Source organism: Triticum urartu, chromosome 1A, assembly GCF_056163025.1.
Source record: "Triticum urartu cultivar PI428250 chromosome 1A, HENAU_Tu73, whole genome shotgun sequence".
NCBI classification, from domain to species: domain Eukaryota; kingdom Viridiplantae; phylum Streptophyta; class Magnoliopsida; order Poales; family Poaceae; genus Triticum; species Triticum urartu.
The window spans coordinates 50,789,588-50,802,509 of NC_141873.1; the positions used below are offsets into that span (position 1 = coordinate 50,789,588).

General features: G+C 46.6%; 2 protein-coding genes and 1 pseudogene across 2 annotated transcripts; all 3 read right to left on the reverse strand.

Annotated features, from left to right (window-relative positions):
* Positions 1-472: 472 nt before the first annotated feature.
* Positions 473-3,347, reverse strand: LOC125545721 (protein CYTOSOLIC ABA RECEPTOR KINASE 2-like). Its single transcript, XM_087546430.1, has 3 exons — positions 2,835-3,347; positions 2,591-2,710; positions 473-865 (listed from the first exon to the last, which is right to left on the reverse strand). Exons 1-3 carry the CDS (start codon positions 3,345-3,347, stop codon positions 746-748), a joined length of 753 nt encoding a protein of 250 aa, XP_087402556.1. The 3' UTR covers positions 473-745.
* A 3,534-nt stretch (positions 3,348-6,881) lies between these two features.
* On the reverse strand, positions 6,882-12,913 carry LOC147989914 (uncharacterized). Its single transcript, XM_087536556.1, has 4 exons — positions 11,797-12,913; positions 8,459-10,077; positions 7,735-8,062; positions 6,882-6,961 (listed from the first exon to the last, which is right to left on the reverse strand). The coding sequence occupies exons 1-4, from the start codon at positions 12,911-12,913 to the stop codon at positions 6,882-6,884; spliced, it is 3,144 nt and encodes a 1,047-aa protein (XP_087392682.1).
* Positions 12,316-12,454, reverse strand: LOC147989915 (small nucleolar RNA Z247; annotated as a pseudogene).
* Positions 12,914-12,922: the final 9 nt, after the last annotated feature.

Consider the following 12,922-nt stretch of genomic DNA (forward strand, 5'->3'; position numbering starts at 1 on the left):
TGGTATTAATATACTGCCCTTTATGACGGTAAAAATCAGAATAGCACCATGCATCTTTTTTTCTTTTCTTTTCAGGAAGATATTTCAGAGACAGTTTGCTTGTATGGCCAATTTAAGGCCCATCTGATGCCACAGTTTGTTCTACAATCATTTTAACACCTAGATGATGCTAAGGCTTTGGCAAGGGAGAGCCCAGATTTTTAGTGATTGCCTGTTTGCTATGTATCTGATTTATCTGAGAGATTTCATGGTAACTCTTAGTTTTCAGAGTTGCTTTTGTGTTTTTTTTTTATCTTTGATCCAAAGCATTATACCTGTGAATCTGTGATGGTCGTGTTTAAATAGTTACAGGTATTTCTAGAAAAATATCTCATTCGGGACTCCAGGCGCTAGAGAACGATTTCCCCTTCTCACAAACTGAAGAGATTCTGAACTTCAGTCCCTGCTGGATCGATATGGCAGAACAAGCAGTTAGTCGTTCAGATAGCTAAGGACAGCAGATAATCTGTCGATGTTTCACCAAATCCAGTGCAAACATATGCTACATTCCTCATTCCAAAAGTGACATAACATATAGTATTATGCATCCATCAGCTGCAAAACAAATGGATACATGATCAACATATATATTTGTATTTTGTTCTTCAGAGAGAGGCATATAATAGGGCCATGAAAATTTCGAGATCTTGTGCAGCTCGGCTAGAGACAATGTCACGGACATAAAAGCCCCCGCAATGTGTATATTTCATGCCACCAAGTCACATGGCTCGCTGTGCAGCAATTGTCTCAGACCCTTGACGACAGTGCTCATGTTTGGTCGGAGATCTGGATTGTAATGCACACATAGCGCTGCGATCGCACCCATCTGCTTGCCAAAAAAAGAAAGTAATAAGGAGAGCAGTCACTTGGTCCCTCATACCTCAAGAACACAAAGATTATGCCAAAAATCAGTTTCACCTTTTTACCCTCTAGCTTGTCTTTCAATCAAGATTATAACGTGTTAATTTCTGTAATGCAGAAGGATATGAAACAAGGAGCAGCACGGCTGGTGAAACTCACAAAGACAACCTCAGGCCAAAGCAGGGTGGTCAAGGTTGCTTTCAAGGCCTAATGCACTGTACGCTATTAGTCAAGTGGGGGTTCTGGAGTGGTTGCTGATGAATAGGCTTCCTGAGCTGTTTGCACACAGTGTTGCAGTGTCTTTTTCTTGCCTCCTGCATCAGATCTTAACATGTTACCTGGATTGATTGTCGTTGCTTCCTGATAAGCTTTTTGTGCAATAGATTATGGGTTTTCTTTGCCTCACTAGATGCTCTTGACATGAGCGGGTTTATCTTCGTACCCAGAAGATTTATCCTCAGTTTTCAAATTTGTACCAGTATTTACCCTAGGAGAAATTCCCCACTTTTCGTAGAGCTACGCAATTAATTTTTCTATCTTTCTTTTGCCAGCCGGTTGTGGCTTTATTTATACTCGTTTGCTCTTTGTGAGCATCTTTTGTTCTTTTGTTTGAGACTTTAAGACCTCTGTCGAACTGATTTGATTTGTAATAAAGGTGGCCTTATGCATCGTTCTGATGCAGAGGCCGGGGATCTCCCCCTTTTCGAAAAAAAGCTGTTAGGCTGATGTGGTGTGCCAACTCACTGCAACATAGCCAGACTAACATGGGAAAAGCAGTGACCGAGAGAAGCGATGGGCCATGGTGAGATCGGGATGAGCCATCATAAAGAGGGCAACGTATAATCGTGGGGGTGCTACTTCTTCCCTTCGCCAGTGGCGAACAAATTTGAAACTTGGGGGTACAAGATGGTCGGGATTGGAACAGGGGGTACCACAAACTTGGGGCTATACCGTTGAATCAACTCTTATAACAATGGGTATTAAATCCCATCGTTTATTTGGTGGACGATGACGGTGCTATCGGTATCGTTCTCCCTCATGGGGGCATCGTTTTGGAGCGAGTGCTGGTTGGAGGGGAAAAGAGGAGGAGCGGTGTTTCATCTGCTCCATTGATGACGGCAGATTTCGGCGGCGTGGCGCAGTGGAGACTCGGCGCCTGATGAGCGGAGATGGACTCGCGCAGGAGGGTGACGCTGCCTGGCGTCATGGTGGCGTCGGCGGCAGTTGGACCGGCCAAGGTTGATGCAGCAGTACAGCTCTGAAGATGAATTCGTGGCAGGTGGCAGCGGCGGCCTCATACCCGGCAGGGGTCCTGGTTGAGAAGCACGCCGAACTGGTGGGTGCCCATACCCTGCAGGCGTCCTGGATGGGACCTCAAGTCTTTAAATGTTTATTAGGTTTGGCTGCGTGATCTGTTTGGTATTAGGCCCAGACTTTCAGCGTCCCTACATCAACTGGATAGGGAGCGACGGTTGTTGCTTAGTTTGGTGGCGTTAGACTTATTGTTGTATGACTCTGTACGGTTTTGTGTCAATAATTAATAAAGTGGCCGTATGCATCGTCTAGATGCAGAGACAGGGGGTCGTCCTCCTTTTCTAAAAAAAAGAATGACATCTCCTGGCGCCATTGCCTAGGATTCACCGCCAGTTTACTCGGTTAAACATGGTCGAGTTCAGGATAAAGTACATACCTTGGTAACAGCATTGCGAGGGTAGTCTCCTTCAAGCCTTGGATCCACACATCGCTGCACCTTATCTTCACTAATACTTGCTTTTGTTAACACATTGTCTTTCATAGAATTGTTGTATGCCTGTGCATCAGTCATCAACAGCATAGTCTTCCATAGAATTGATGTATGCCTGTGCATCAAAGTCATCAACAGTTTAGCTAATGCACTTTATCAAGACATTATACACGTTTAAATCAAGACATACCAATAAAAAGGGGTCATGGTCGCAATGGGTGCATAGGCCCTTCTCGCCAAGGGTGCATACCCATGTCACGAGGCTCTGCCTGCCGCGGGGTAGTGTATGATCAACTGCCTTACGACCGGTTAAAAGTTCCAGCAGCACAACCCCGAAGGCATATACATCACTCTTTGTGTTGCACTGTCCAGTAGCAGCATATACATCGACATGGTAATCATCTTGGTGATAATAATGATCATTCATACGATCCGTGTCAAGGTCCCATCTAAAACTATGACAGCTATCCATGTCATCACTGACCAGCACATTGGATATACCAACATCGCCAACCTTTGCGATGTCGTTGTCAAAGAGAAGTATCTTGCTGGATATGATGTTACCATGGGTGACCTGAGGCTCTGCCTTGTGATGGAGGAACTCCAGCCCTTCTGCTGCACTTAAGGCAATCTTCACTCGCTGCATCGATGATAGAGCTGCCCTTGACTTGGCTCCCCTGACACCCTTTTTACCTGTGACCATAAACCAGAAGAATATCGACAGACATGTCACTCGTATCACATACTAGACACACCACACTAAGTCTTTTAAAATTGAAGGTTTCGTAGAGGGTGAGTTCTTTTGAGTGTTGCTCTGTTCCTTACATAGCTGGTGTTGAATTGACATACTATTTTTCCCTTCAATAAAAGAAAGGTGTGCTGCATATTGCATGTTTTTATAACAAACTGAAAATTTATATACAATTCCTCACCCTTGCTGTGAAGGATATCATGAAAGGTGCCACCCAATGTATACTCATATGCAAGAACATATTCGTCTCCTTCGACCCAACATCCGAGAAGTTGGACAACGTTCTCGTGTTTCAGTCTCGAAATTGCTTCAATCTGCCACAGAAATATGCCAGTTAAAGGCAAGGCCTTGCTGTACTAATAAATGAAGAGTGTCAATTGAAATGGTGAAAAGACAAGGCTCGGAACCATAACCTTCAAATCAATTTCTTGAGAAGACTTGAATGCAGATTCCGGTCCATATTTTAACACTTTGAAGAAAACTCTGCCTTGCGAACTCTCTCCTATTAGAGCACCATTACTGAAGTTCCTTGTTATTTTCTTTCATTTCATCAAGGGAAATAGTTGGTACATCCTGTGCATTTCCTCTTCTTATGTGCCAATTATTGATGTCCGCATAGGGGGGGCCTTAAATAAACAACAGTATTGTATGAGGAGGTAAAGTTTCATTACTTGTGAGTTGTGAGACACGCTTAGAGTAAATTGTGCTTAGCACACATGAATGGGAATGACAAAACTACGGTGTCATGTACCCTTCTATACCAGCCCTTTTATTACCGGAAAAGGTTTTCACCTCACTTTATATATAAAACACGATCCTAACAACCCAGTACAAACGCACGCCACCATAACACACGCACACACGCAAGGCATGATACATAGGCGCTGAGCGCGACAACACCACCCCTAGCACTATCACCGCGAAGAGATGAAGCTGCATATGACGAACCGTGTGCACCAAGACGGCGACTTCAGGAAGGACACGACACTGGAGCACCGACACCACCCAATCCGAGGATCAGAGTTTCCCTCGGAGCCGCACGACGGGCAATGAGAGCCGCGTCGACGCCTTCAAGAAGGGAACGAGTTTCGCCATCGCCGGTCCATCCGAAGATAGAACAAGTTTTCACCCCGGCCAAAACTCACCGCCACCGAACGCCACACCCCGGCGACCATGCCGCCCACACGGCCATGGCCACCGGGCAGCACCAAGCCATGGCCTCCGCCCGAGAGTACCGTGCAACCACCACCGGGCCGCTGCCCCCGCATTCAAGACCTTGACACCACCTCACCCGAGCCTTGTCGCTAACCCAACCAAAGAGACGAGTGGAAAGGTCCCACCTTTCGCACCCCTGGACGACCCCCAGCGCCGAGACCCAATAGGCCGGCCACTTGGCCTCCATCGCCCCGTCCTGCAGAATCGGGCGCAAGGCGAGCTTGGTCCCGCACCACCGTGCGCGAGACAAGGTCAGTAGGAGTCCTATTGCACCGTGCGCGAGACGAGCTTAGTCCAGCGGCACCAGGCGCGAGACGAGCTCGGACATGCGCAGCGGGCGCGAGACAAACGATGGACCGCAGCTGGGAGAAGGCCAGCCCTTCGTCGAACATAGCGACCGGACAGCGAGGAGGGGGACCAAAGGCCGATACAAGCCGCCTACGAATGAACCGACGCCAGGACGTGCCAGCCGTCGCCGAAGCCGACTTGCCAAGCCACCATGGAGCCATCCACGGTCGGAGCAGCGGCCACCCCGGCCATTGCCCCACCCGCGCCGCTCGCCGAGCTCCAATCATCAGAGCCGCCGGGCACGCACCCACACGTCGAGGCACCGAAGGGGAGGGGCACCACCGAGGTCCCCGAACATGGCCGATCCAGGTCGGAGATGGAGATGCCCAAACTCCCCGCAGGCCCCCGCTGCCACGGGGCCACCACCACGAAGCCCACCACGCCACCGACTGCGCACAGGAGCCACGCCGCCTACACACGTCGAGCGCTACCGCCACCCGCCCGCCGGAGCGACGCCGCGAGCCAGCCGGAACCAGGACAGCTCCCGAAGCGGCCAGAGGTACCACCCAGCCCCGCACGCCGCCGGCCGGCCCTTGCCGTCTCGGCCCGCGTCGCCTGCCGGCAGCCGTCCCGAGCACCCGCCCGATCCCGATCTGGGCCGAGACGCCCACCGCCGCCGCCCGAGCTGGCACGCCCCACCGCGCCCTTGACGAGCAGCCGCCTGCGCCGCCAACCCAGGATGCCTCTGCTGCTCTGCCCCGGCCGCTGCCACGCCACGTCGTCCTGCAGAACGGCGTGCCTCCATGCTGTGACGCTGTCCCGCGCTAGCCCACCGCGAAGAGTGGGAAGATGCCCCGCCGCCGCTGACGCTGGCCGGGCTTTGCACGGCGGCGCGAGCCGGCGCCGGCAAGGGGGGGGGGGAACGGGAGGGCTGGAGGAGAACGCTAGGGTTCGCCTCGCCGCTCGCGGGAGCGGACGAGACGAAGGGATTGTCTTTTATTACTCCTCATCACTTCCCGCCCTTTTATTTGAGAGAATTCCTTATTTGGCCCATTTTTAAAGTTTGGTTCCTTTTTGGCCTAGAATTTTGTTTTATCCCCTTTTTGACACCCAAACTTCATTTTGTTCCCTATGTGACACTTCCGTCAGTTTTGGCTATTAACGGTGTTAAGTCTGACCTAAAAAGGCTGTTTTACCCCTAATGTAGTATGTGAACATATTATTTACATGCAACACAAAGGTAATGTGAAATATTTTGTCCTATTTGAATAAGAAAACAAACTTATTTATATGACTAATACTAATACTAATAATAATAATAATAATAATAATAATAATAATAATAATAATAATAATAATAATAATAATACAATGAGTGGAACAGTGACGACCCCATTTAGCCTCTACTGTAGCATATAAATTTGTACACATTAATCTAGCGTGTGACAAGTTAATGGGTCATGTCGCATAGATGTGTTCATGCCACAAGTGCTGCACACGCACAGGCCATTGCGATACAGATCGATTGGCTCTCAGGGATAGAGCTGCAATACGTGGCAGGTTGTGTTGGTCCAATACAGACTACGCGAGTACTTCGGCGACGGCAGCGCGCGAGGATGACGATGACGGACGAAGCAACAGACTTCCGACCGAGACTACCAAAGCTAGCTATGTACGCCACACACGTACGTACACCGGCCGTAGACAGAAGCGCACGTATAAAACAGCAGACTAATCGATCCTTGCTTGATCGATCCGGCTAGCTGCACACACAGGAAACGCACGCAATAGCTAGCTGGTTTGATGCCCTCTTTGTGTCAATTTGAGATTGCATTTACCACACTTGCCGTGTGGTGTTGGTTTGATACCCTCAAAAAATAAAAATAAAAGTTAGCTGGTTTGATGGCCGCACGAACGTACACATATACACATGTATCTAACCGGACATAACACAGGTGCACTTCGTCATATTTTTTTGTTTGTTCACGCCCCTGCTCTACCCTTTTCTAATGACATACTATCACCAGGGGCAAAATTGTCTTTGCACGTGTCAGTTAACATCTCTGGATGGAAAAAAGGATGAAAGTGTCACATAAGGCACAAAATAAAGTTTGAGTGTTAAATAGGGAAGAAAACGGTTTTCTGGGCCAAAAAGGGAACTAAATTTTAAGAGTGGGTCAAATAAGAAATTCTCTCCTTTTATTTTGGCAAACATGGTGCATCTTTAACCTAAATATGCATAATATTCAAAGAAAAGTAAAATGCATTAGGTGCCTTCAAACTCCACGTCTTTGAACTGAAACTGAGGTTCTAATGCATTCCATGCACTTTACTCTAAAAAGACTTAATACATACTGAAACAACAAATGAAACAACAAATGAGACTAGAGACCTAACATAATTGAAAGAAAAAAGAATTTCATGATGGCCATGCTAACAGGAAAAGGAGAATTTCTTAAATAATCAATAATCATGTACTCCCTCCATTCCAAAATACTTGGCATGGTTTTACTTCAAACTAAAACCACGACAAGTATTTTGGAACAGAGGGAGTATTTAGTTACTTAAGTGCTTAAAAGTAGAAACTAAAGTTTGTGTGTTTTGCCTTTCACCCAAACAAGTACTGAAATTACTTATGTGTAATCCTACACATAAAGTGTTACAAAAGAAGAAGCTAAGGTTTGTGTATTTCGCATCCCACCCTACAACATATGCCTTCTTTCTTATCCGTGTTTGTCGATAGTATCTAAGTAAAAATTAAGCCTATTCGCGAAAAAAAAGAGTAAAAATTAAGCCATGTAAACTTTGAAGTATAGCAGCGTACATTCTTAATTACCTGTAGAGCTTTCACCCTTGTGCTTCGGGAGAGCTTTTCTAATCCTCCTAAGTCTATCTGCTACCTCAACCATTGTCGGACGCATTTTATCATCCAGTCTCAAGCATGTAACTGCTAGCTTCACAATTTCTTCGACCAATTTCATCTTCTTCTTGTCATAGGTAATTTCCACATCAAACAGTTGTCTCGCCTTCTTCCCACTTCCCACTGCCTCGGCGAAACATTGAGTAAGACTAGTAGTCCCGTCCGTCGCTTTCTTTTGGGTAATCATTTCCAATAGAACAACTCCAAAACTGTATACATCACTCTTTGTAGTTAGAATCCCACTCTGACAAAACAAAGGGTCTACATAACCTATGCAACCAATAACAGTTTTGGTACGCTGGGCCTCATCAGTAGAAAGCAGCCTTGCTATTCCGAAATCAGATAGCTTTGGCAAGTACTTTGTAATAAATCAAGGATCGATTGGTTGAGGCGTGATGATCTCCTGGGATCACCTGCCTTATATTTATATCACAATAGATCGATCAGAGATCGTTACAGAGTAGGACACGGCTGGGACAATTGACGTACAAGTCAATTGCCTGTATACAACTAGAACTCCATGTCCGATACATATACTTATTCTAACACACCCCCTCAATCATAACTTGTCTAAGTTAAGATTGCGTTTGAACAATTCTAATTGTCTAGTAGCAAGTGCTTTCGTGAAACCATCCGCTACCTGATCACCAGAGGGAATGAATCTAATCTCAAGAAGCTTCTCTGCAACTCTCTCTCTGACAAAGTGATAATCAACCTCAATGTGTTTGGTCCGAGCATGAAATATTGGGTTAACCGAGAGATACGTTGCTCCAAGATTGTCACACCATAGACATGCTGTTCTAGGTTGATTGACTCCGAGCTCCTTGAGAAGTGTTTGGATCCAAATGATCTCAGCTGTTGCATTAGCTAGGGATTTGTACTCTGCTTCAGTGCTTGACCTTGATACTGTTGTCTGCTTTCGAGCACTCCAAGAAACAAGATTGTCGCCAAAATATACAGCAAAACCACCTGTGGATCTACGATCATCGGGACTACCCGCCCAATCAGCATCTGAGAATGCACTCACAAGGGTAGACTTTGATTTTGTAATTTTTAGTCCTACTCCAAGTGTACCCTTGATGTATCGCAAAATTCGCTTAACTGCAGTCCAGTGTATGCTAGTGGGCGAATGAAGAAACTGACAAACCTTGTTCACGGCAAAAGCAATATCTGGTCTTGTCAATGTCAAGTATTGCAATGCTCCTACTATGCTCCTGTATCTGGTTCCATCCTCATCACTCAGCCGATCACCATCCTCAATTGACAGTTTTTCTGAAACTGAAAGTGGTGTATCCGATGGCTTGCAATGTTGCATCGCAACTCGTTTGAGAAGATCATTAGCATATTTCTCCTGTGTCAGCAATATTCCATCATTTTTCCTCTTCACCTCAATACCAAGAAAATAGTGAAGATTTCCCAAATCCTTGAGAGCAAAATCACATTGTAGATCTTTGAGCAATGCGTCAACCGCAGAATCAGATGAGCTCACCACTATGATGTCATCCACATAGACGAGAAGATACATTGTAATTCCACCTCGCTTAAAGAAGAACAACGACATGTCCGCCCGTGAAGAGGAAAATCCCAGATTTAGTAGCTTCGAGCTGAGTTTAGAAAACCATGCACGAGGAGCTTGTTTCAGCCCATATAAAGCTTTATCCAATTTACATACATACTGCCTCTTGGTTGGATCTTCATACCCTGGAGGCTGCCTCATATACACATTCTCTTCTAGAACACCGTGAAGGAACGCGTTCTTCACATCTAGCTGGCGAAGACTCCAATTGTTGGACACAGCTATGGCAAGAATTAACCGAATTGTTGCTGCTTTCACAACTGGACTAAATGTGTCTTCATAATCAATTCTATATCTCTGCTTGAATCCCTTTGCAACAAGCCGTGCTTTGTACCTGTCAATCTCTCCATCAGATTTCTGTTTAATTTTATAGACCCACTTGCAATCTATAATATTTGTACCCTTCTTAGCAGGCACAAGATGCCATGTATTATTTTTCATCAATGCCGAATATTCCTCGTCCATGGCTTCTTTCCAATTTTTGTCCGCAAGAGCTTCGTCGAGATTATCTGGTTCACCTGTCGTGCACACGTTGCACCAGCGAACTCGTCCATCTGTGATAACCTTTGGTCTGAAAATATTATTACGCGAACGCGTCACGACACGATCTGCAATTGACGGCTGCTGTATTGACTGAGTTTCTTGAACGGGAGAAGCCATAGAAGATTCAGTGCCATCTTCACCTGAGAAAGACTCATTGGTGTGCAGTCCCGAGGAGTGAACAGTAGAGGGTGTACGTACAGGATGTGCACCCATTTTGACAGTACCAGGAGATCTGGACGCGGGTGAGTATGGTACAACACCAGTCACGCGATGCCCACGCGTGGGCGTGCTTGGTTCGGCGCAAAAAGAAGGGGCCCTGCGTGTTTCACCCGGCAGGGAGGTCCCACACGCATCATGCGACGGCTGGTGACTGGACGTGGGCGACCCTGATGGATAGGATCCCGATGCTGCAGGTCCCGTAGACGCACGCAATCCACTGCAGTCTGCCTCGCTCTCCGTGCCATCCTCTATACACATAAAATCATTGCCACCGGAGCTATTATGCACCAAATTCTGCTGCAGTTTTTCCTGTTCCTGAGTACTGTCAACACAAGCATCAGGTTCATTAGTAGGATTAGTTACATAATCATGCAAATCATCATCCCCTTGATCATTACTCGTAGGATTCTGAAGGTTGGGGGGCAAAAGGAGGATCTCGGCTCTAAGACGGGCTCCGGCATTGGGATGAAGTTGGGCAAAAGGGAAAACAGATTCATCAAAAACAACATCACGGGAGATATATATACGACCGGATGAAATATCAAGACACTTGTATCCCTTGTGTTTGTTACTATAGCCTAGGAAAGCACACCGAATGGAGCGAAAAGCTAATTTTCGAGTATTATATGGTCTAAGATTTGGCCAACATGCACAACCAAAAACGCGAAGCGAAGAATAATCAGGTTTTTCATCAAAGAGACGTTCAAGTGGAGAAAGCATATTGATGACTCGACTAGGAACACGATTAATAAGATATACAGCGGAAAGAAACGCTTCATCCCAGAACTTAAGAGGCATAGAGGCATGAGCAAGCAATGCAAGTCCAACCTCAACAATATGGCGATGCTTTCTCTCGGTGGATCCGTTTTGTTGATGTGCATGAGGACATGAAACATGATGAGTAATGCCAATACGCTGAAAAAAGGAGTTGAGTTTGTGATACTCTCCACCCCAGTCAGTTTGCATAGCTATGAGTTTTGTGTTAAATAGGCGCTCAACTAAATGTTGAAAATCATGAAAACATTGAAACACATCAGATTTGTTTCGTAAGAGGTATATCCAAGTAAATTTACTATAATCATCAATGAAGCTTATATAATATTTATTTCGACCAACAGACTCGGGTGCTTGACCCCAAACATCAGAGAAGACTAGCTCTAAAGGAGCACTAGATATACTCGAAGACCTAGGATACGGAAGCTGATGACTTTTAGCCTTTTGGCAAGAATCACACACGGACTCACTAGTGGACTCAACGGAACATGGTAAATTATACTTTCTAAGGACTTGTTTGACTATTGGAGAGGCCGGATGACCAAGACGATCGTGCCACCTTGTTAGTGATGGCCTTGAAGCACCAAAAACTTGAATACCGGAGGAAGGAGACGAGCATGGTGATTTCAACGGATAAAGGCCACGCTCACATGGGCCGTGCAGAAGAATTTCCTTCGTTGTTGGATCCTTAACGAAAAAAGCATGAGGGTGAACTTCCACAATAGTATTGTTATCAAAAGCAAAACGACTAGCAGAAACTAGACTTTTGGTGGCTTGGGGAACATGAAGTATGTCATTAAGATGGAAATTTCGAGTATGATCAAAAGAATTAATGATTGCATGACCGATGTGACTAATAGCCATACCTGCACCATTAGCTGCATGAACCTGTTCAGGACCGTTGTAGCGAGCATGTGTTGTCAGTTTGTCGAGCTCCCCTGTAATATGATCAGTTGCTCCAGTATCAAAGTACCAATTGGAATCAACTCCATATGAAGTAGTGGCTGCTCCACCATATCTCTCTTTGGTGACATAATTTGGGTCAAACCGATACCAGCACTTATGAGCTGGATGCCCAATCTTACCACAAATCTGGCAAGTAGGCCTCTCACCGCGAGGAAGATTCGTTCCACTTCCTGGTCCTAGTCGTCCTCCGCGGCGATTATTGTTGGAGTAACTGTTGTTCCCATGGTTATAGTTGTTCCCCTGGCTGTAATTATTGCCGTAGTTGTTGTAGCCTCCACGATTGTTGTTGCCGTAGCCACCGCGGTTGCCACCACTACTGTTTTTGCCTCCACGATTTCCTTTGCCATGTCCTCCTCGTGCAGCAAGATTCACTGACGAGTTATATTGTTGCAACCCAGAATTTTGTGACTCCAAGCGTGCTTCAAACGCAAGAAACTGAGCATAAATTTCGCTCAAGGAATAGGCATCGGTTCTGGCACCAATGGATGAGACAAACGGATTATATTCTGCATCCAATCCAGCAAGGATCTGAGAGATGAGATCATCGTCTTCTATCTTCTTCCCTGCTGCTGTGAGTTCGTCCGCAATGCCCCGCATCTTCGTGAAGTATGCGGTGGCGGTCATCTCGTTCTTCCGAGTGCCGGCGAACAGGGTCCGAAGTTGAATAACTCGTGACCGAGAGACGGAGGAGTACATCTCCTCAAGAGCTGTCCAGACCTGCGCGGACGTCTTCATGGAGACGACTTGAGTTAGAACTTCACGCGAAAGAGAGGTCAGCAGCGATCCAAGAACTTGCTGATCTTGGGCTATCCAGCGAGCGTACTCGGGATTTGGCACCGTCTCGGTGCCTGATTTGTCGGCCTTCTGAACATCAAGGGTCTTGGCCGGAGCTTGAATTGAGCCATCCAGGTATCCATCAAGCTGTGCGCCTCGGATCGGAGGTAGGACCGTCGCCTTCCACAGGAGGAAGTTGTCACGGCCAAGCTTCTCGCGGGAGGTGTCGCCAAGCGTCGCCATGGGCTGGCT